We start from the raw sequence: 25023 nt of genomic DNA, 5'->3' as shown, positions 1-25023 counted from the left end.
TGCAAAGGTGATTCAATATTCACAAATCAACCTACGTGATAGATCACATTAGTAAAAGAAAAGACAACAACCATATGATCCTCTCAACTGAAGCAGAAAAAGCCTTTGACAAAATACAGCATTCTTGATTAAAACTCTTCAAAGTATAGGGATAGAGGAAATATACCTCAATATCATAAAAACCATCTATGAAAAGTCCATAGCGAGTATCAGTCTCAATGGTCAAAAACTGAGAGCTTTTCCCTTAAGGTCAGGAGCATGGCAGGGATGCCCACTCTCACAACTATTACTCAACATAGTACTAGAAGTCCTAGCCTCAGCATTCAGACAACAAAAAGAAATAAAGGGAATTCAAATTGACAATGAAGAAGTCAAACTCTTTCTCTTCACAGATGCCATGATACTATGTGGAAAACCCCAAAGATGTGGAAAACCCAAAGACTCCACCCCAAAATTGTTGTTGTTTTTAAAGAGAAAATGAAAGGCCTAGAATTAACAGTTGAAAGAACTGAAACAATGAGGAGTATATCTGTGGGGAAAGTAGATGTCAGGTTTGTGTAGAAGAGGGGAAAAATTAATTAGCTAATGAGGCTGGAGATGTGGAAGACAAGATCATGCATGTCCAGATAAGCCACAATGTAGGGTTTCTCTTTCATTTTTACAATTATATTTATATTTATATTTATCAGAGTAACAAACACATCTAGTAGAAAACTGAGTAATACCAAAAGGCTTATGTTAAGAAAAAATAGCATTTCTCTGCCAAGCACTTTATATACCAGCTTCCTGCTCCTGTAAATTATAATAATCAACCTGATTAATTTTCCTAGCATTAGCCTTACATACCTATGTAACTTTTAATAAATAGGCAGTTTTTCTGTTTCTTCATTGTCAATTCTTGATAATAGTTACTGATTTTCCATAACACCAAATTTCCATTCCTTTTTGTCATCCAAATAATATAGCTTTAGCAAAGTTTTGATTACTGTAATATTTACAAATACATTATTTACTTCAGAGCTAGTGTATTATGATTATATTTCTTTTCCTATAAAGCTTTTATTCCACCATAATCTATAATTGCCATGATATCTATCAGTTACATAGCATGCCTTGCTATATTTCCTTAAATATTTAGCAGATCTGTCAAATGCTGAGTTATTTCTTTTCCATACCTTCCAAAATATCACTTTAAGCTGATTTTTTTCCTTTTTAGATTATAAATTTGCCTGCCAGAGTCAACTTTTCTCTAAACTGATGCTTTCAATATAAGTTTCCTAAACCCCATTATCTTATTATTTCTTGATCACTCCCTTTGCCAACAGCTTTCTACAAAAGGTATAACAAAATATGTATTTGTGTATGCTTACTAATCTGAAAATATTTTAAATTTATTCTTATACTTAATAGCTACTTTAGCTGGGTATTGAATTTCAGGTCAGAAATGAGTTGTCTCAAAATTTGAAGGTATGGCTTGTCCTTTTTTGTCTAGTATTCCTGTCAATAAGAAATTATAAGTCTAACAGCTATCTTTGCATGAATTTCTGTGTATTTTTTTTGGTTGGTTTCTTTCACTGGAAGATTTTAATATCTTCTTTTCAGTATTCAGAAATTTCACAATTATTGTGGATGTGTATGTTTAATTCATTGTGATGGTCACTTGGTAGGTTCCATTTGGAGTCTCGACTCCTTAATTCTGAAGAAAAATATTTGATAAATTTCTTCTATTAGTTTGATTCTTTTATGGGAAATTCTTATATTACTTGGATCTCCTGGGGTGAAATTCTAATGTATCATCATTTTACTATTTCCATTTACTATTTACTATTACTCTTTGCTGTGTGTGTTGTTATGTTTCAGGATACTTTCTTGGTTTTATCTTCAAAACTCTTCCATTGAGTTCAATTTAAAGATATTAAGGAAAGACACGAAGATCCCATGGTGGAGTAATCAGAAACTTTGATGGGAAATCACAGAGGGAGCTCAAAGAGATGATCAAAGGCATAGATAAGTAATATTAAATGCTCAAGAGAAATGACAACTGATAAAAGGCTATTAAGTTCTGAACAACAAGAAAAAGATAATTAGTGAACTTATTAGCAAGAGCATTTCAGTGGAATGATGGAGGCAACAATCAGATCATAGTATGTTAGGAAAATAACAATGAATGGGTCAGCAAGTAAAAGGGGAAAGACTGATAAAACTTCAGAGACATTCAGATATTAAAAAAAAATTATCTTATTTAGCACAGTATTAGCAAAACTATCAAGGTCAGGCAGGATAAACCTTCAATATACTAATAGTTATTGCCAGCATAAGAGACTATTCCATATACAAATGAAAATTGATGTTCAAGTAAAATAATGAAAAATTTTGTTAGCATTTTTTATGTAAATAGAGTCACACAATGTGTGATCTTTTGTGATGGTTTCTTTTACCTATCATGTTTTCAAGGTTCTTCTATGTTGTAGCATTTTATTCATATCCATATCCAATGCTTTTTACTGCTGAACAAGGTTTCATTTTATGGATATATAATATTTTATTTATCCATTCATCAATTGATGAATGTTTGCATGGTTTCCATTTTTTGGATATTATGAATGATGCTGCTATCAAGATTTATGTACAGGTTTTTGTGTGGACACATATTTTCTTTTCTCTTGGGTATAAAGCTGGGAGTAAAATTTCTGGCTCATATGGTAATTCTATGTTTAGCCTTCCACAAATCTATCTAATAATCAAAGTAGTTGCATGAGTTTACTTTCTACCAGCAGTATTTCGGAGCTTCACTTTTGGGGTGCCTGAGTGGCTCAGATGTTAGGTGGCTGCCTTCAGCTTAGGTCATGATCCCAGGATTCTGGGATCTAGCCCCACATCTGGCTCCCTGCTCAGTGGGAGGCTTGCTTCTCCCTATGCCACTCCCCTAGCTTGTGTTCCCTCCCTCACTGTGTGTCTCTCTGCAGTCAAATGCTCTACCACTGAGCTATACCCCCACTGTGTCTCTCTCTGGCAAATAAATAAAAATCTTTTTTTTTTTTTTTTTTTTTAAAAGAGCTTCAGGGGCACCTGGGTGGCTCAGTGGTCTAAAGCCTCTGCCTTCGGTCAGGTCATGATCCCGGGGTCCTGGGATGGAGCCCCACATCAGGCTGTCTGCTCAGCGGGGAGCCTGCTTCCCTCCCTCTCTCTTTCTGCCTGCCTCTCTGCCTACTTGTGATTTCTGTCTGTCAAATAAATAAATAAAATCTTTAAAAAAATAAATAATAAAAAATAAAAAAAAGAGCTTCACTTTCTCTACATGACACCACACTTGTGATTTTTTTAATATTTTTGATTATATAACAAAAGATGTTAATTAAGGTGACTATAGACATACAGCTACTACCTACAGAAGATGGAATTTAGTGATATGCCTTATCCTAACTCAAAACTCACACTCTTTAGTATATTGCTGTACTGTGGTCAGTGTGTTTTATCGAAATAAAAGGGATTTGTTTTGTTTTGGGATTTTTTTTTCTCTTTTCTTTTTTTTCTTTCTTCCTTTTTTTTTTTTTTCTTTTTTTTAGGTTCTTTGACATTACTGAATGGATAGATAGTAACTGTCAAAGGCATTTTTTTTTCACTTTTTCTAGTTTCTGATAATATAATGCCATACATGTATCTTTTAGATTTCACAATTCCTGAAAATATTTAAATCCCAGTAATTTCAATTTTTTACAATAAATCTGAATTTTTGTGGGAAGTGGCTATAATTTAGAACATCATTTTTTTTTAAAGATTTTTTATTTATTTATTTGAGAGAGAGAGACAGTGAGAGAGAGCATGAGCGAGGAGAACGTCAGAGAGCGAAGCAGACTTCCCATGGAGCTGGGAGCCCGATGTGGGACTCGATCCCGGGACTCCGGGATCACGCCCTGAGCCGAAGGCAGTCGTCCAACCAACTGAGCCACCCAGGCGTCCCTAGAACATCATTTTTTTAAATAAACCACATTTCATGGTTATATTTTAAACAGAAAGATTAAAAGTCTTAGCGTATTAAATGGCTAATCACCAAATATAAAGTGTAAAATTTCTAGTGTTCAAATTCCTTTGATGTATTTGACAAACAGAAAACCTGGTAGATAAATGGTGCAAAACTTAATAGGTAATAATAATATGTAAGATCAGTAGCAGCCAAGTGAATATAAAGTAAAATATTATCCAACATAGAACAATCACATACACTCCAAAAAAAAAAAAAAAAAATCAATGGCCAACCCAAATCCTTTCATTTCCAGTTGATTGTACACTAATTGAAATGGTTGGTTTTATGCTGACAATTGATTTTTTTAATGAAATGGACAATAGTGAAGTCAGTGCATTATACTACACACTCCAGAAAGCAACCTTCCATTGAATTTACTCACACCAACTAATTGCTAAATTAGATGGACATTCAATGTTATTGAGTACATTTCAAATACTTTCGTCTGAATCAGAAGATAACTAAATGTGTTTTGGTTACTACTCCACTGCTAATATAAAATCACAGGTGTCTTTCTTTCTGGAATTTTAATATGGTAAGCCTGGGGACGTGACACTGCTGTGTCATGAGATGAGGACGAAGGAGTCAAGGTGCTGTGGTGAATTCCCTGAGCAAGAAAAGGAGTCTGTAGAAGTAAAGGAAATCCACAGAATCAGCTGACATCCCTGGCTAATCAATTATGATTGACTGGTCCTGCATCTCTGCAATAAACTCTTACTAATAAGAAGTTTCTAAAATGTGAATTAGAATAAGTATTTTCATGAAAAAAGCTTAGATAATTTTCAGAATTCAGAAACTGACATACTAAAAATCTTGTTTATTTATTTTTTTTATTTATAGACACTAAGCTTAAAACTATCCATTATGATTTAAATCAGAACCTCTGCTTTACTATATCACAGCTCTAAAGTTACTATTTATCATATTGGTATTCTAGGAATAAAATGGGAAAAAAGAAAAGAGGCAATTACTACCATCTTTTCCAACATGAAATAAGAGAGTTCTCATCTCTGCTTGAACCCAGTAGGTTGTGATTATTGAAATACATATTATAAAATGTCTATATACTTTGTAGTTTTAAGCAAATGGTTATGATTATTGCTTTTTCTCACATTTAAAAACCAAATTTATTTTATACATGAAGACATATTTCCAAAGAAGTTTTAGTCTCTATAAAAATGAATATTTAATAGAAACTGATAATATTCTCTTATGTATTGGAATTATTAGGTTTGAAGAAATAAAATGTTACTTAAATCTAGTACTTTTAACAACACTGTAGCGTTTATTGGTTTTGCAATAAAAGAATTACAGAAAATTGCTGTGATATTACTTTTTATGTTTCATATTGAAAGTAGGTAAAGTAGTCATTATCATTCATAACTAACCATACTCAGCAGTTAGGCTTTTAACTGCTGATATCATTTTGTTTTTTTGTGTTTTTTTTAGGAAAAATGATATATGTTATTTAATCTTTAAAGATAAGCTGCTGCAAAAATTATTTTTTGCTCACAACTTTGCCCTAAACAAACTTAGTCAATATCAGTGAGAAGTTTTAAGATAAGTTTGCTAAGAGAAAAAAATCTGAATTAAATTTTTCAGTCATATCCTCAGTCAATATACTAAGAAATCAAGTATTATTTCTAATCTATTATCAAAGGGCAATTCAATCTAGGAAAGTTCATATGAACTCTTTAAAAATTCTCCTTTTAGAAAATTCCTCACTAGCTCTTGCCATACTCAACACAGGTAATCTTCAATGGTACAAGCACTGTCTCCCTATAGTGGGGGGCTTTAAAATGTAGGAAATTTCTGGAATGTTGACACAATGGCTTCTCCAGAGAAAGGGGTTGAATGACAGATGGTGAAAGGCCAAGCACTACTTTCCTCTTTTCTCCACTGTTCCTGTTTCCAACTCACAAGGATTTACAGAGTCAGTGAGGGGTCTTTGAAGTGCCTGAGATATTCCCTGAGGATCAAGCTATAATCCCTAAATCCCCATTTACATCAGATCTCCAGAGCAACTTTTTTTTTTTTTTGGTAGGATTTAAAAACAGAACACTTTTCCTAAACAATGAAATAAAATTAAAGTTGTTTTTGCTAGGCCCTTTCTTTAGGAAGCCTTGAAACTAAAAACTATTGAAACTAAAAACTAAAAACTAATAACAATTAAGATATATTTTCGCCATACTTGGGAGTACCCACAGGTACTATCAGCTCAAGCTAACATGCCTAAAGAACTGTCTAAAGGATTACTACCTTTGTCTTTAGAATTCCATGTGATTTTCCTACCACCAATGTGTGGTCACTGCCAAGTTCCCAACTACACCCTGGACATGCTGTGAAAGTGGACAGATATCCCGTGCTTCATGTGTAAATTCCTGCAACTTTTTTGGATTAAAATCTAGTAGTACTTATTAAAATACTTAAAATTATCAACTGGCCAATTCTTGGTTATAACATCTAAAAATAAAAGGGGAAAAAGTTGTAAAAAGATTCACCTTTAGGAATATTCCTATTAGCAGTATTTGTTATTGTGAAAAATGGTAAGAATTTAAATATCGAAATTTAGCTTGGTATTACATAAAGTTATAGTCTTTCCATACGATAGAGCAATATACATGCACTAGCAAGGATACTGCAGAGTATTTTCTGCTATGGAAACAAACATGTTATATGTTGTTAAGGGAGTTCTTTGGGACACAAAACTAAATCACTCTTTGATCTCATTTTGTTTTATTTAAAAAAAGTCAAAATTTTTATCTAATTGTATGTATAATTAAGTACAGCAAAAGCCTACAAGACTTATTTCCTGAGACTACTTGCTGTTTTAGATGTGTTTAGAACATTTATTTTCCACATCTTTTGTAAAGTTTTCTAAAATAATAAAATTCAATTTCTTATAATGAACACTGATAATTCTTCAGTAAAAGAAAAGTTCATGTTATTAAATACCTTGTCTGTCCTACACCAACTGTCTAAGTAGGTACATGGTATCACATACATTTAATAAATGTTTTCTCTGTTCCTACATTTTTGGAATACACATCTTTTGTATGATTCTGCTTTTTTATATTCTCCCCTAAAATTTTTGCTGTGGATTAATTCTCCAACAAGAAGGCGAAAACCTCATAGTCCACAACTTAAATACTATCTAACACTGATGCTCCCAAATACATTCCTTCTGCTCTGTGGCTGCCCCCGAGCTCTGGATGTTCCTCTCGGGAGTCTGAGGCATTTCAAATGTTGCAGAACCATAACTAATCAACCCCAACAACTTAAACCCCAGACTTGCTCCATTTCCAGAATTCCTTGTTTCATTTAATGACACCATCACCCCACCAAGAGTAGTTCTTACCCTTGTTCTCTCCCTCTCTATCCCATTTCCAATCCATCAACAAATCTTAATTAACTCTCCTTCCTGTATTTATTGAAATCCCTGGCTCCTCATGGTGACCACTCTTCTTATTCTAGTCCCAATCACCATGATCTTTTGCCTTTGTTGCTTACTTCCTCTATTTTTGCTCTTCTTCTACTTTGGTCCATTTTCCAAAGTGAAGACTAAATTATCTTTACAAAACACTAATTAAATTATATCACCCTCTCCGGGATAAAATCTAAACTCTCTGCTGAGGTCTACCAAATTCCCCTTAATTCAGAATATATCTCTCTTTCTCTCTCCTTCACTCACTCTATTGTGGCCACATGCCCTTCAGTTTGTTCTGTGAATACAATAAACCTATTTCTACCACAGGTCCTTTGAATGTAGTATTCCTTGTGCCCCACACACAGTTCTCCCAGATTTTTCAGCTTCCCTTCCTCTCCTTCTTCAGTATCAACCCAAACATCTCCCTTTTGGTGGCCTCCACAGGGACACTCTTCTTAAGTACATTTTCCTACCTCATACCATTTTTTTTCTTTATATTTGTCAGCTACAGTTACTGTACTTACATATTTTTTCCTAGAATGTAAATCTCATGTGAAGAGATTTGTATCAGCTTTGTTCACCGCTTTAACTTGAGTGCCTTGTACAGAGGAAGGTCCATAGTAGAAGTCCAATAAGTACTGATTGAATATTTGAATAAATCAATTATTAAGACTTTAAATTGTAGGGGGAGACAAACCATGAGAGACTGTGGACTCTAAGAAACAAACTGAGGGTTTTGGAGAGGCAAGGGGTGGGGGCTGGGTGAACCTGGTGGAGGGTATTATGAAGGGCATGTATTGCATGGAACACTGAGTATGATGCATAAACAATGAATACTGGAACACTGAAAAGAAATAAAATAAAATGGGAAAAAAGATATTTAAAAAGTACCATTTTTCAAAGCAAAGTTCCTACCCACTTGTTTAGTGACTGTAATTACAGAGGTTACATGGTAGAAAATGAGGTGCAGCTCAATGACAGGCCAAAAAGAAAGGTGTTTGGAGGCTAATGAATGGAACCAATTTTTGCTAATAAATGTGGTTGGCTTCTTTCCATATATTTAACAGGGGAAAAGGACAAGAGGAACATTAGCTTATCCTTATGATGACAGATGTCATTTTCACTGTTAAATGCACTTAATACCCATCACAATAAGAAAGATGGAATTCTGTGGAAACATAAATAAGTGATCATCTAAATCTACAGATTAGATTCTGAAATATATTCCTACCTTTACTTCCTCCCCTTGTCTCACACTCCTCCCAAATTAAGAAGTTATCGTTTACAGAAGACAATTTTCTGAAACGTTTCAGACCTGACACTGTGCTAGGTCTTTATAATTCCTCCTTGATAGTGACAGTATAATAGCCATCCCCACAAGGGCACACATGTATGATTAGCAGTCAGAAGTCTAGCAAAATCAAAAACATCTCTTCATCTTCAGGACAGCTGGTTTAGGAGAGAACATGTTCTAAGCCATTAAAGGTGAATATTTTCACGACACCTGTACAAAATGACTTTCTGCTATCTTCTCTAAAAACCTAAATTTCAATCCTCATCCTATAGCCTTTAAGAGATAGAACTCAAAGGTAGCATTTTATATCATATACTTTTATAGTACTGGAACAAAACTTGAGCATGAATAATTGGAGATCTGTACACTCATAGAAAGATGAAAGAATTGGGTTCAATTTAACACAGGAGCTAAAGAAAAAAAGGAAAAAAAAAAGTGGGATTATTTCCCTCTGCCATCTTGAAAAGGATATGGCTTTAAAACCAATGAAGAAGAAGACAGTCATGTTCTCTTGGATGGGTTACATACCAGCAACCCTCTTCCTAAGAGTTTTTATAAACCTTTATATTTTGACTATCTACTTATTTCTTTGTGACTATGTTTTCTTGTATCTGTAGACGCTTTCCTAAATAGCAGCTCCAGCCTCATTACTTATAACAAGGTTTCCATCAGCTTTCATCATGTGTATGTTCCACAAAGTTTGAACATGCACCTACTGGACAAGTGTATTTACATATTTCTACATTACACACATGTGCCATCGCATTGTTATCTATTTTATACACTTTCCTACAAGCGAATAAATTAACATAATGAGATAGCATAAATGGACACTGAAGTTCATTTTTCCTTCCTGCCGTCCAGTGGACTGGTTTGTGCACTCTCTGGGGGAATGCTTAGCCCACTTTGGAGACCACTAAGATTTTATCTCAAAGAGAGGAACCAGTTCTCTTGATCTTATGAGCAATGTGCACTAGAATTTCGAATAGTCTAGATCTGCATACCTCATTATACTATGTTACAGTGCACGATGCTATGAGGTACCAGTGAGACCAGGCATTTGTTCCTCCAGCTGCAGGTAATGCTGTTGGCTGCTGGTAACTCAGAGCTAAGGTAACACTCCCCTGCCTTCACCCTAATAGCCCTCATCTAATTACTGGTCCAACAACCCACCTCCTTGTTTCAATTCAGGTCAACTGGAAAGTGCTGTCCTAGCTTCAGAGTTCCTACTGGATTCAGAAGAAGATTCCATTATTACTGCAAATATGGTTCAATTGCTTTCTCTCTCTCTACAGTGCTACTTCCTCCAGTCCTTTACTGACTGTAAAGGCACCCTGCCAGAAATCTCCTGCACACAGGTCTTTGTTACAGAGTATCTCATGTGTTGAGTTCCTAAAAGATTGTCTATTGAGCCATTAGCAATTCATGTATTAATATAATATCCTAAATCTTCCTGAACCCCCATTAGGTTCTCACTGAGTCAAGATTAATTTCACCTAGAGGTCTTCTTTGTTCTTCTTACTATGGAAAATAAAGGCTCCAAAAATTGGACAGGAAGAGTGACCTCCTTCTTCTAAATGCCTAAGTGACATTTACTGATGGGCTTAATATCACACCTTCTGAGGACAACAGATCTCCATCCAGATCTAAGACATTCTGCCCCGGGCTGTGGTCTAGCTTGTACTGCTCATTCTGATGCTTCCATCAATGTCACTTCCACTCCTGACACAATCCCAATATCACTCAGGTTCAAGAAATGCCAGAGCACTTGGCCTACTAGCAGTATAAGGCAACTATCTACTTTACCTAAGAGGTATCTCTCTGAGAGAATTGGTTTAGCTCACTAGAGGCTATGAGGTTTAACTCACTAGGAGTCATGACATCACTTTTCTCCTACACTTTCTCAATGGAACTTACTTTTAGTTCTGCCATCGAGGGTGACTGCTGTGTTTTCCCAATGCACCAGTCATAAAATAGCCAAAGTAATCACTATTGTCTCCTGGAAGGGGGAGATCTATGGTATTGGATATAGGACCTTTAATGCTTACATTTCTTCTGATCAAGACACAGGCTTTCATAAAAATGGAATCCTAAGAAGTGGGCCTACATAAACTCAAATTTTGCAGAGCAACTATGAAAAGCATAACAATGACTCTAATTTGTTTTCTTTTGTTTTGTTTTGTTTTAGAGAGAGAGAGAATGTGTGCCTGTGTGAGTCAGGGGGAGAGAAGGGTGGGCAGAGGGACAGAGAGAATCCCAAGCAGGGTCTGTGCCCAATGTAGAGGCCCACTTTAGGCTCAATCTTATGACCTGAGATCATGACTTGAGCCAAAATCGATTCGGATGCTTAACCTACTGAGACACCCAGGCACCCCTAAAGTATTTTAATATTCATAAAAAATCAGTACTGTTTAGGTATATAGTTTCTGATATAGAATATCAGAAATAAGAATCAACTATCCATCCAAGACTTTACTTAGAAAAAATGAAAATATATGCATAGATAAATTGTTATAAAAAGACAAATACCTAAAAAATAGTCCTTCTTAGCCCAAACTCCAATAGATGAAGAACGGAGGGTTGCCATTACAACATGTAACATAATATTTGATTCTAATTAAAAGATTAGTTCAATGAAATGCTCTTTTGATAGACATTTACATACTTCATACGCTATATATTAAAAATAGTAATATACACTTGATTACAGTTTATTAAGGATAAAACATAAGTATTTCATAAATAGTCATTAGGTAGATTGTAAGATAACATGTAAAAGGTGATACAGGAAATAAACACAAAAATGCATTGTTATTCATTTATGACTTACCTTTTATTAAAACTGGAGCAAAAACCCTCACAGCAAGGCTCAGAGAGTTACCTGGAAAGTGACTCCAGTGTCTCCTATGGTCTGCGTTTTCTCTAATTGTCACAGCAGTCCCCATGTCTAACTTCATTTATTGGAAATGAAGCTTATCCTAAGATTTTCACTATACTTTGAAATTGTGAGTCTGTGGCTTCTTTTAACAGATATTGACTGCCCTCCATTAAGATACGACTGTACATTGATTCTGTACGAAAATTTCTCAACAAAATATTTCTAAAACTCGCGATATAAATAATTTATTCAAATAATCATGTTTGGGTAGGACCATCAGATAGGATTAATAGATTTATCACTTGTAATGGAAAGCAACCACTTATTATTTACCATTGATTATACCAATAAGTAGGGTATCAGCACTTACCTGAATAACATGCTTCAGTTTATCAATAATTTGATTTATCACAGGATCAGTTCCTCTGACTTTGACTTCAGGATTTCCAGATTGGGCTTTGATTCCAGTGCCAACCACACGCTGAGTATAGCTAACAGAATGAAAAGTGGAAGATACAAGACTTAGTATTCTGCCAGAATATTATCTGCCACAACCACTTGAACATACCTGAGCTCAGAATCTTGCTCTTTTAAGAGTGTACAATATTTTTTTTTCTTGGAACAGACTCTGGCCCAGTTGCACCATTTTTTTTTTTTGGTAAAATGCTTACCATGCAAATATAAACTATTCTAATGTTTCTCTCTCCAAAGACATAACCAAAAATTAATTGTTTTAATATTATTTATTAAATATACTAAAGAAAGCTACTATATATCCCACTTCATTACCAGATCTTGCTGAATTATGCATACGTCTGAAACTATATTATCTGGTTTAATTTACTTTATTTATTTTTAAATATTTTATTTATTTATTTGACAGAGATCACAAGTAGGCAGAGGCAGGTGAGGCGGGGGCGGAGTAGGCCCCCCATCTGAGCAGAGAGCCCAATGCAGGGCTCAATCCCAGGACCCTGGGATCATGACCTGAGCTGAAGGCAGAGGCTTAACCCATTGAGCCCCCCAGGTGCCCTCAATTTACTTTATTTTATACAATATATAAATGAGTCCCAATGCTTTTTTACATATTGGACTATAAAAGTCAAAAGTATGAACATCATAAATAACTAAAACTGGCAAAATATTTTGCAAGCAGAAAAAACACAATCTTCATCAACATTTATCTGAACTAGTAAATCATGTTGTATGTAATAGGGGGTCTTTATAGGTGGTTAAAGTCATTGCAAATTACTTTCTTCCTAAAATGATAATTTAGATTCATCAGTCACAATGCTAGGAATAAAGGAGATGTTCAATATGCTATTGGAATAGCTAGAAGGAATGGTATCTGCCATGTGAGAGATTAGGGATCAGGTGACATCCCAGCAGGAGAAATGGCAAAGGCCTAAGAATAACACACACAGGGAAGAATAGCTAGGGTTCTATTTACAAAGAGTACAAATAGGGAAAAGTAAGAGATAGGAGGCCATGCCCTGAACATTCCATACTCTTTCCATTTAAGACTCTCCTCTGAGTCATCTGTTTAAATAGAAGTCGTGATAAAGTGGCCTCAGAGACTTTTCAGCAAGTATTTTCACATTATGCTTAATGTAATATTTCTTCCCTCTTTTTGAGCAGAGTAACACAGCTATCCACATGAACCCTCTGGACTTTCCACAGCAATGGAAACTCTTTGAAAAGGTGAAAGGAGGTTCCACTGTTGAGAATATGGCCATACAAAAGAAGTTTTAAGGAATATCCAATTCCTCCCCAAGTTCTGCATGCCCAGGGATTAACTTCTATAAGTGGGTCAAACAATTACCAACTAGATCCCTCCAATTAAATGATGGAACCTTTTTAAATCGATAATATCAGTTGCATGGGACAAAAATAATGATATTAATAGATCTTTTTTATTTTTAAAACAACCTTGAACTCACTTTTTAAAGCAGAAATAGAGGGGTGTAGAGTTAAGCATTCCAGTATGCATTAGGGATTTGGCAATATATACCAATAACAATAGAAGAAAATCAATTATACAAATCTATTGATGTGTAATAATATCATTTACTTAGAAGGAATTAAGTAAACTATAAATATTAAACTTTTCTTAACTCTTCTGTAGCATTATTATATTTTTCTTCCAAATATTTCAAGCAGATTGCACCTGTGGTTCCTGTATTGTATTTATTATTAATAATGATGAATAATATGAATACATAAGTGGACAAATGCATGTTTATGATTCAGGCATTGTTTTAAATACTTTCATTGGAATTTGTCAGTTTATTCACATGATAATCATTTGTTGTGGGCATGAGAATGTGCCTATAGACCTCAAAGTACAGGAAATTTAATTGTACCCACTGCTTTGCTCTGAAATCTATTTCTGCACCTACCCCCAACCAATCACTGTGTTCAGCAGGGATACTAATGCAGAACCATCAGTGGAAGACAGGGGGCTCCTCTGACAGCCAAGTTTGTCTCAGGATTCCCTGAAACCCTTGCTAACCATTCCTTGGGCTGTAGGTCATGCTTGAACGCTTCCACTCAAATTTCTTACCCCTCCCCTTCACTCTGGGTCACAAGTGCTTTTTGACTAACAGCTTTACCAGCCTTACTCATTTCCACCCCATTTGCTTGGATAGGCCTTTCCCTTAATAAAACCCTCTTGTGTTTAATTCCTTTTTGTCATCTGCTTCTTGGAGAATCCAGACTAATACATCATACAATATTTATATTTATATTTATATTTATATTATAAGGATTCCCACTCTACAGATTGGGGATCTAGGATATGTAGGATATGACTATGTTCAGTATCTTTCCCAATGCAACACTTTGTTAAGTGCACAGCAAAGGTATGAATCCAGGGAACATGAGCTCTGAAATACAATCACTCAATAATTATTAATGAAAACTCTTGAAATCAACTAATATAATCCGGAAATACAATCAGTTTTGTGCAAAGCATTTTTTTCTTTTTGTAATTTTTTTCCTGTAACTATAGCATTTTCAAATATTTTACTACTTATAATTAGAAAAGGATATACTATTTTCTTAAAAAATCACAATGAGGGTGCCTGGGTGGCTCAGTGGGTTGGGCCGCTGCCTTCGGCCCGGGTAATGGTCTCAGGGTCCTGGGATCAAGCCCCGCATCAGGCTCTCTGCTCACCGGGGAGCCTGCTTCCCTTCCTTTCTCTCTGCCTGTCTCTCTGCCTACTTGTAATCTCTCTCTGTCAAATAAATAAATAAAGTCTTTAAAAAAAAAATCACAATGAACAGTTGTATACTGCCAGCTAAAGAGTGAAGTAATGCTTGATAGAGGGTTGAAATAATAGATGGCAAATTTGCTATAAGATTCCCCTATTTCTCTAGAAACATAGATATAATATGAGCAATGAAAACTTAGTCTCGTCTACCAATTTTAAATACAGTAAAACTTTACACAATAAAGGTTTGAACTCTCTGGGTCCACTTATACATAGATTTTTTTTTTCAATAAATACAGTACTATAAATGTATTTTCTCTTCCTAATTATTTTATTAACAATATTTTATTTTCTCTAGCCTACTTTATTGTAAGAATATAGTATATAATACATATACAAAGTATATGCCAATCGACTGTTATTGGTAAGGCTTCTGGTCAGCTGTAAGCTATTTGTAGTTTCAGGAGAATCAAAAGTCATACATTGATTTTTGACAATGCTCCTAACCCCCACATTCTTCATGGGTCAGTTGTAAACTACTTTGGTTGCATCTTGGTTTATGTACAGATCATGAACTTTTCTTTCAAGATGCAGGAATGTCAAGTCACAATAATCTGAAGAAATTCACATTTTTTATTCTTAACTGTCACAGTTGATAGCACAGATAAATTTTATCACAATTACAAATGATCAAGAATCCCATTCCAAACTAGTGTATTATTCATTAGTTCAATATCACTATTCTTACATTATTACTTAAATAAGGAAAAATACTGCAACATTGCATTTAAGATACTTCAAGTGAAAAATCACCTTTAAAAACCAGTTTTTCTTTCCTTTTTTTTTTTTTTTTTTAAATAGGGTTAAGAAGAATCACAATGCAATAGCAATACATACATACCAGAATAGTTTAAAGGAAAAAGACAGATGATACCAAGGGTTGGCATGGACGTGGACCAGTGGGAGCCCTCTCTCGTTGTGGATGAGCATGTAAACCAATGTAAGCCACTATTTGACATGTATACTAAAGCTAACAATCCCATGGTCCTGGGATATACTCAGCAATGTTTACTGAAAGACAGGTATAAGAATGCTCAGGGAAGTATTACTCTAAATAGCCCCAACCAGGCACCTGGGTGGCTCAGTTGGTTAAGCAACTGCCTCCGGCTCAGATCCTGGAGTCCCAGGATCAAGCCCTGCATTGGGCTCTCTGCTCAGCAGGAAGTCTGCTTCTCCTGCTGACCTCTCTCTTCTCATGCTTTCTCTCTCTCTAATAAATAAATAAATAAATAAATCTTTAAATAGCCCCAACCAATGTCCATAAGCATTAAGATGGGAAAACAAATGGTAGTATATTTATATAATGATATACTATATAGCAATGAGAATGAATGAATCATAATTATATATAATATCTTGTAGGTTAATGCTGAATGAAAGAAGCAAGGTATAGAATATACTCTATGATCCCATCTATGAAAGTTTGACAATAAATCAGTGTTCTAATTCACCATAAGTGCTACTCTAGGAGATAATGTCTAGAAGGTTGAAGTGGATTTCTGGGATTCTAGTAATATATTCCTTGATTTGGGTCCTGGTTACACAAGAATGCTCATTTTGTATGGAAAAAAAAAAAACTGAATTCTACAGTTAAGATTTGAATATTTCATTATTTGTCTGTATTTTCAACCCAAATCAAACACTTACATTAAAAACTCCTCATGCTCTTTGTCTTAAAATGTATACAACAGACAAATTTTCACTGAACCCTGTATAAATAAAAGATCCACACAGGTATTTTTAACATGGGCTAAATGCTTTTGTCATCACTAAATGAGTAATTTAGGATCTTAGTTTGATATAAAAACTTACTCCCTGCTGTCTTTACTTTGCATGCAAAATATATGATTTCTTAATCAAATAAAATTTTTCTAACAAAGACTTTCTGAGTTTTTTATTATGAAATTTTAATAAATCATTAATCACATTTTCCTCCTAAATGTACCAGTAATGGATAAAACATTTCAAGGATCCCTACAGAGGTTTCTTGACTTGAAAAATTGCTTGCATTTCAACTAGAAGAATGGAATAAAACACACATCAAAAAAAAAAAAAAAAAAAGAGGCACTTTTTTTGTTAGAGAAGTAATAGACCCACCATCTGGGCTTATTTCTTCTAAGCAGGTTGGGTAATAGATGACAGCAGTTTAATAGGAATACTCACTCCCCAAGTACAACTTGCTTTTCATTAGTATGGAAAAAAGGCAAGCCCTGATATATTTACATTCTATAAAGATGTTTTAAAATGATGATTAACAAGATTTCAATTCTCTTTGTATTCAACATATGAAATATTAAAAAGAAGTGCTAATAAATCCACACAGTATGTCATTAGGAAGTTATTTCTCCTGACTCTACCAACATTTCTTATTGGAAACTTATGTCATGCCCTACTAGTTGATATTAATTTCACTTTATTTAGAATGCAGTTGAATTTGTTTCAGTTTCACATCAAAAGTATGGCATATTGACATGCACTTATACAATGTCAGGTGGAAAAAATATTTGGGATCTGACCCTGGAATTCATTACAAAATCCTTAGAGTTGTCTGTCTTAGAAGTCTTTGATAACGTCACTGGGACAGGATATAAGAAGGATATAAGAACTTTAAAGTTAAGACAAAATGAGTAAAACACCCAGACATCATCACCATCTCTGTTGGAGGTTAAAGAGTGAGAATGGGGGCCATGTTGGTGGTAATAGTTATAGTAGTACTAATGGACATTTCATTTTTTTGCCTAATGTTTTTTGTATGACTTGGCTAGGTGATTATATATTAAAATTCCTTGAGTTTCCAGAGTTTTGAGTCTCCTAAATCTTAGAAGGCATAACACTGGAATGTCTTTGGCTCTGGCAAATCCTGTGCTATCTTGGGTAAAAAGGTCTGGGAAGAATATTCTATTTATTGTATTGATCAATGAGCGTCTTCAACAACAGATTTTCCTTTCAAACCATTCCTGGGCCTCCCTTCCTTCTTCTGGCAGCAAACATGAAAGTTAAGTACCCCCAGGTATTTTTGTGTGTCAATCTGTCCCAAATATTTGGGTGACACTGGACACGAGTGTGGCTCTATGTACATGCAGCTTCTATATAACATTTCTCTTCTACAGCGAAGGTCTTAATCTTTGAAATCTCAGAATTAAAAGAAGTCATATGATTGATTTTATGTGCCAGATTTATGGGAATTACCTTTCATGGTAGGTAAGAGGCTTACAGGGGATTTAGAGAATGGAGACATCTGTAGAATCGATTCAACATGATTACACTTTTTGTGATCACACTAACTACTTCTGTTGTGGAGCCACAAACTATTTTTAAGTTAATCTCCACTATTTACTTGGCTTTATAATTACAGATCAATAGGGTCTTAATTTGAGATCTAGGTTTCTGAACTTAAATAATAAAGTCAAAATAAATAGAATTAATGCAGACCTTATTACAGTATTTATTATTATTTATAGACAATTTCCTACTGCAGAGATTGTATTTGTGATATCTTATGGATAACACTCATTAACATTATTTTAATAAGGTAATGCCATGCTTTATTTAGTAGACAACAGAGAATGTTTAGATCCCTACAATAAATAAAATATGAACATGTTTAGAAAGATTTAGAAAATAAGAACTCATTAAAGAATGGATATTAATCAGTCTTCATCCTAACTCTTCGATTGGCAAGGCATGTATTTGTGCTTGTCAGTCCAGGCAGGGGAATCACAAGGAGGCTGTTTCAAGATATTTTATATGATGAGCGGCTGTGTGAACCTGAAAAGTGATATTTCCTCATGAAAAACCAGTTACTACAAAAATTAGTGGTGTTTAGGGGGCTCTCATATCAACAAATGTTGACTACCTAATAAAAATTCTATTAAAAGTAGATTTACCCCTAAGTAAAAAAGTAGTACATTCCTTAAGTTATTTCCTTTCTCCTAACCCTTCCCTAATCTTACCAAGAAACGATAAATACCTTAGGTATACCAAAGGTTCTGTTTTAATTTTTTGAATTAAAAATTCAAAGCAGAGGCACCTAGGCAGCTCAGTGGGTAAGCCCCTGACTTCTTTTTTTTTTTAAAGATTTTACTTTTTTATTTGAGAAAGAGAGAGAGAGATTGGGAGGGGTGGTAAGGAAAAACAGACTCCCCACTGAGCAGGGCGCCCAATGTGGGGCTGGACCCCAGGAACCTGGGATCATGACCCAAACAGAAGGCAGATGCTTAACAACTGAGCCAACCAGGTGCCCTAAGCATCTGACTTTTGATCTCAGCTCAGGTGTTGATCTCAGGATTGTGAGTGTAAGTCCAACAGACTCCACACTGGACATGAAGCCTACTTAAAAATTTAAAAAAAAAAAAAAAATTAAATAAATTAAAAATGAAAATTCAAAGCAAATAATAATAATGGTTTGTTTCATAACGAATTACTCTCATTTTCTTCAAAAGTAACTGTCAAATTTAAAATGATCAAAAATAACTGTCAAATTTAAAAGGGTACTTGGGTGGCACATTCGGTTAAGTGTCTGCCTTCAGCTCAGATCATGATCTCAGGCTCCTGGAATTGAGGGGCTTCTTGCTCAGCAAGGAGTCTGCTTCTCCCTCTCTCTCTGCCCCTGCCCACCACTCAAGTTCTCATGCTTGCTCTCTCTCTCTCTCCCAAATGAATAAATAAAATATTTAAAATAAAATAAAATGATCAGTTCTAGCTATCATCAATTGCACATACTGTTACATGTGCTTACATATATACTTATCAAATGCTACACTAACATCTGTTTTCCAAGACACACATTTCAAAATTAAATTCTTCTTAGTAAGATATGGGCTTTCTTTCATGGATTTATGATAACTGATAGTTACCATTTTGCACTGATTTTCCATCTCACTTCACTGTTTGATAACATTATATGAAAGTATAATATTATTTAAAGGATTGAATACTAATAAATACCATTTGGATCCAAAAAGCACTCAAAATTATTTGGGGTATAAATTTCATTTAATAACCTTTTATTAGACATTACTAAATTCTAAAAGTTCATAACATCTTATACAGTTTAAGTGTAATTGACACCAACATTAATTAAATTGCTAATATAAAATTACCAACTGCATCATAAATACTTTAAAATTAGGGGCAAGGTACAATTCTACCGGGGTGCCTGGGTGGCTCAATGGGTTAAGCCTCTGCCTTCTACTCAGGTCATGATCTCAGGGACCTGGGATCTAGCCCTGCATCAGGCTCTCTGCTCATCAGGTAGCCTGCTTCCTCCTCTCTTTCTGTCTGCCTCTCTGCATACTTGTGATCTCTGTCTGTCAAATAAATAAATAAAATCTTAAAAAAAATAAAAATAATTCTAGGACTACCAACATACCATCCAAACAAAAGTGCTAGGTAGTTCTTACCAACAGGTGACATAATAAAATCAAAGAGAAAGAACCTCTGATTTTCAGAGTGTACTGGTTTCCCAGGGCCACCATATTCAATCCACTACACAGAGTAATGTAAAGAAACTGGAAGCTACCTGTGTGATGACAGATTTCCCCTCAAATGTCAATTAATCAGAGACTTTCCATATAAACTCTATCCTTGAAGTCATAATCTATTTTCTTCTAGGGAAATTTTATTTACTATAAAATAATATTTATATATCACAAGCACATCTCTTAAATTACAGTTTGGGTTGTCCCCTTGTAACTCAGTCTCCCTAGAGGAAAATATTTTAATCAGCTTTGGAAATTTTCAGTCCATAGTATCTAGCACTTCCTGTGTTTTAAATGACTTTTATTTTACTAGCAGAAGTAAACAATGCTATTGATAATTTCCTGTGTTCTAAATTCACATAAATAGGAAATATATCAAAAAATGTGATTTTTTTCTCCTCTGAAGCAGTGGCCCAACCACCTGCTCTGAATGTTAAAGTTCCCTGAAAGCTAGGAAGGGCTAGTTTATTATGAAGGTGTTGATGGCTGATGCTTTGGGGACCCATACAGGCACATAGAATAAATTTTAATCACACTTAATGCTAATGTGGTAGCAAGACTGTGACAATATTCAAATACAACTAATTTCATTAAATTAGCTATGCTCATGAAGCTAAACATAGTTGTTTGAATCTATATAAATGCCTCAAAAGAAATATGTTAGCTCTTCTCTTTTCTCTTTACCTTTCGTTGATGCTTCAGAGTGAAAAGATTTTAACTGAGATCTTTTTCATTTGTTTGTTTTTTGTTTTTATGTAACAACCAGCTCTCTTGTTTTATCACCATAAGATTGTAAGGGTCCTTAGCAGGTTACTGAATCTAGTACTCTGTTTTCAACAAGAAATACACCTATGCCAGGAACATAGTACTTGGCATTTATCTCTTGGCCTGTAGCCTAATAGATCTGTTGTCTGTCTTTAGTGACAGTAACATCAATCTAAAGCTGGAAAGGACCTTAGAGGTCATCTAGTCCAACTGAGCCATGTTTTAAAACAAATGAAGAGGTATGTTTATTTCACCGTTTTGCACCTATGTACTGTATGTTTCCAGAAAAGACTTTGAGGCAGCTTAAAATAATAAAAGGCACAGACACTATAAAGCAAGGGCACAACGACAGAATAATGAAGGGAGAGAGATGACAATGATAAAAGGAGACCTAGGAAAGAGACACTGCACTTCAGCCTAAAACCCAACCCTAAGCCTCTTGATGGTGAAGGCCAAAAGGAAATTCACAACCCAAATAGCTCTCAATTAGCTAATGAAGGTCTATCTGCAAATGTCAGCAGCTGGGTCTCTCGAAATTCTCAGGCACAGCCCAAGAGACTTTAGGTAATAGACAATGAGCAGTACAACCACAATTACCTTCAATAGCAATTTCAAAGGTTTCAAAGGTGTTAAGCACACATGATTCTTTTTTATGCGAATCTTTGTTAAGAGTTGCCTTTGTGATGTTAAATGTTAGTTCTGAGTAGGCATTTCTACTGGGACTTGGTTATCAGACTTGGTGAAAAATGCGGCCTTGGAGAACTTAGAAGAGCAGATGGTTAATATTTCCCTGAATTTATTTTTGTTTTTAATTGATATTTTATTTCACCACTCACAAAGAATATATTCTCTGGTTAATGTAATGAAGCACTATAGACAAAAGAATCTCAAGGTCAGAGTGACTTGAGATAAATCACAAAGCAGAGGTTTGGTTGGAAGGACTGCACTGCCTCCACTATCCTCCGCAGCATAGAGGAACAGGACGGGCAAATTTACTAACAAAGGAACACCAGGGAGAGGGGTAGGGCAGGTGTAATGGTGAGACACGTTTTAATTGATGGACAGTTAACTGTTTTTTAATAGATGATTTCATCCTACGTTTAATGAGATCGTTTTCTTTTTTCTTCCCTCACTTTTGAAAAAGTGTTTTGTCATTTTATAAAAGAAATTACTTAGTAGATTTAATTTCCAAGGTTTAAAGCAGACCCATCATCAATGTTCTAGAAATCAGATAGTCTTGATATGTGGTCTCTGTGTTTTTGGATTGGCGATGGGAGCCTGTCACGGCAGTCAGAACTGCATTTTGTAACTCTTACTACGAACACTTGTCTGTCTGCTCTTATTTTAGGCATGATCAAACAAATCACATAGGAATTAGGAAAAGCCAGGCATAATAACAAGAATTGAAAAGATAAAAATGTTTATAGGCACTTCATTTATTTTTATTTGTGATAGCAAAAAACTGGAGTTCTGGGCCCATGGAAGAGATATGAAGTTTTAAAGATTTGTAAATAGCCATTCTTAACAAAAATAATCCTGCGGTAATTAGTTAGTATTTAGAAAGCAATTAGAATTTGAGCGTAACACATCAGTTTTAATATCCAGTTTCCAACTCGTCTCCAATTCAAACTTGAAGTTCTGTCCAGAGATTCCATTTTGTGGCCTGATGAATCTCAAAATTTAAATTGATAGGTTTCAAATCATATTTATTATAAAGAGCAAGGTGGAGAGGAAAGTGGGGAAAAAACTAAGCTTTTTACCCATACCTCATCTTAACTGGACCGTAACCAAATTCCTGCTATCACACAGTCCCGAGAAAATGATCCGCTTGCGTAACAGAATTTAATGTGTCCACTTGCATATAGGGGGAAATTTCTCCAGCTTTTTCTTGGCAAACTCGGGTGTGCTGTGCAGAAAACAGCTGGATTTAGTTCCATAGACAGAACCACATGTACCCAGGGATGCTTAGATTCCTAACAATTGTGTATACCACAGAAACACATTTGGCTGACTCGGTATATGCAAAATACACAGAATGTAGACCATCTCTGATAGCCTCCGGAGTCCAAATTGCATGGATATTTCTGGCCCAGATGGCTGAGAGATTCCACACCTTTGGACAAAAGTGGCCACCCTCTCCCTCATTCTCTATACATCCCCCTCTTATCTTTTTCACCTAAATTATTTCTGCCACACCTCACAGGATTTACACACTCCATCCTCCCTGCCTAGAAAGTTCTATCCTTTTAGACCCTTCCCTCAGTCAGGTGCACTAGACATTGAAAATATTTTTGCAGAAATGATTGCATTACGGATTTAGAGATTACCCTGGATTATCTGGGTGGGGCCCAAAGGCAGTCACCTGTGTCTCCCTAAGTGGTAGCCAGAGGGAGATTTTGTTTTTACAGAAGGAAAAGAAGATTAACGAGGGGATTGCAAGTCAGGGATCAGACAGATGCTGCCATGAGTCTAGATAGAAATGCCAGAAGATGTAAGAAGCCAGGGAGGGTTTCTCCTTAAAGCCGTTAGAGGGAGCTTGGCCTGACAATTCAATTTTGGCCCAGTGATAGGAATTCCAGAATTCTGACCTCCAGAACTATTAGGGAATACATTTTTGTGGTTTTAAGTCTCTCAGTGTTAATCTGTTACAGTAGCCACAGGACACTGATACAACCCACCAAGCAAGGTATCCCTCTTCCATTATTTGCTCCTCCTTCAACTATTGCTTGCTCACATGTAGTTTTCTGGGATGAATGTATCATCACTGTAATTAAGTGATCGATTCACAATGAGGTGTTTCAAGTCTGTAGCTCCCTCCTCAACCGTAAATTCTTGGCTTCAAGGAGCCTGTCTGTCTTCATCCTCTAGTTCCTGGGCTTGGTCACATGTTTGGACTATGAGAACTCAATACATATTTGTTACCTGAGTGAAGGCAGGATAGATACAAAAGTAAACTAAAAAATCAATTTCAGCCAAGAGTTTGTCTTTTCCAGAATTGCTCCTTATAAAAGTTATGAGTCATGTCTGTACATTCCTGAATTTCGTAACAAATGCCATGAATGTGTAAGTTCATTTTAAGGCTGATTTGTTCCCGTTTCTGGCAGTCTATCACAGAACCCCATCCAAGTTCCCATTAGTGCAGAGAAAAGAAAGAAATTAGGAAAATAGAACAAACGATGTAAGCAACACCAAATGCGAAAACTCAATATGTAGACTATAAGAACAAATAAGTAGTTAACTCATCCTATCCATATTTTATTTCTTGAGACAGAAGAACTTCCTCCTCATAAAAATTATGTAAGATGGCATTTGGGTCCCCACAGCCTGTTTCCTGAATCACTCTTGGAGCATCCCAGGGAACGTTCCCCTACTGTCCCAGTCCTGCTTCTTGAGGGACCAGAAGAGACTGGCCACTCACATACAACTCGTAATGTATAGCCCCCTTAGGACACTACAGCTACAATAAAAGGACAAGATGCATCAGAAGCCTGTGGACCTAGGAGTGGGGTTCCCTCAAGAAAAGCCTTGTCGGGGGTAGGGAGGCAGCAATGCAAGATGGAGGCTAGAAGCTGTTTATAACCTCGGTGACCAGAGTTCAATCACACAGGTTTCCCAGCATCCTTCTCTCCCTCTGCTGCTTCCCACCACCACCAACCCAACCATGAACTTAGCCTCTTTTTCTTTACCCTTCCCTTACACAAGTTTCAATTTAGTATTTATTAGTACGGCGGCATTTGAATGAAGTTGAGGGAACCATGGAGAGAGAGGACAATGCGAAATGGGGAACTACCAATAAACAAGTGACCTGCACTGGATCAATAGGCTATTTCAATTTAATGTTCAAATAAAATACAGCTCTCCTTAAGAATCCCTGCCCAGAAAT

At 35.5% G+C, this 25023-nt stretch overlaps 1 protein-coding gene across 2 annotated transcripts in view; it reads right to left on the bottom strand.

The window, feature by feature from the left end:
* The window catches only part of GPC5 (glypican 5), a 1436212-nt gene that overhangs the window by 940633 nt on the left and 470556 nt on the right, over positions 1 to 25023 (bottom strand). For both annotated transcript variants that reach the window (XM_044249951.1, XM_044249952.1), the window contains exon 6: positions 11994 to 12114. In XM_044249951.1, coding sequence (XP_044105886.1) covers positions 11994 to 12114 — 121 coding nt within the window. The remainder of the gene's footprint in view (positions 1 to 11993; positions 12115 to 25023) is intronic.

Source organism: Neovison vison, chromosome 5 (assembly GCF_020171115.1).
Source record: "Neovison vison isolate M4711 chromosome 5, ASM_NN_V1, whole genome shotgun sequence".
NCBI classification, from domain to species: domain Eukaryota; kingdom Metazoa; phylum Chordata; class Mammalia; order Carnivora; family Mustelidae; genus Neogale; species Neogale vison.
The sequence above is the reverse complement of the archived record's forward strand: the minus strand, read 5'-3'. Positions and strand labels throughout refer to the sequence as shown.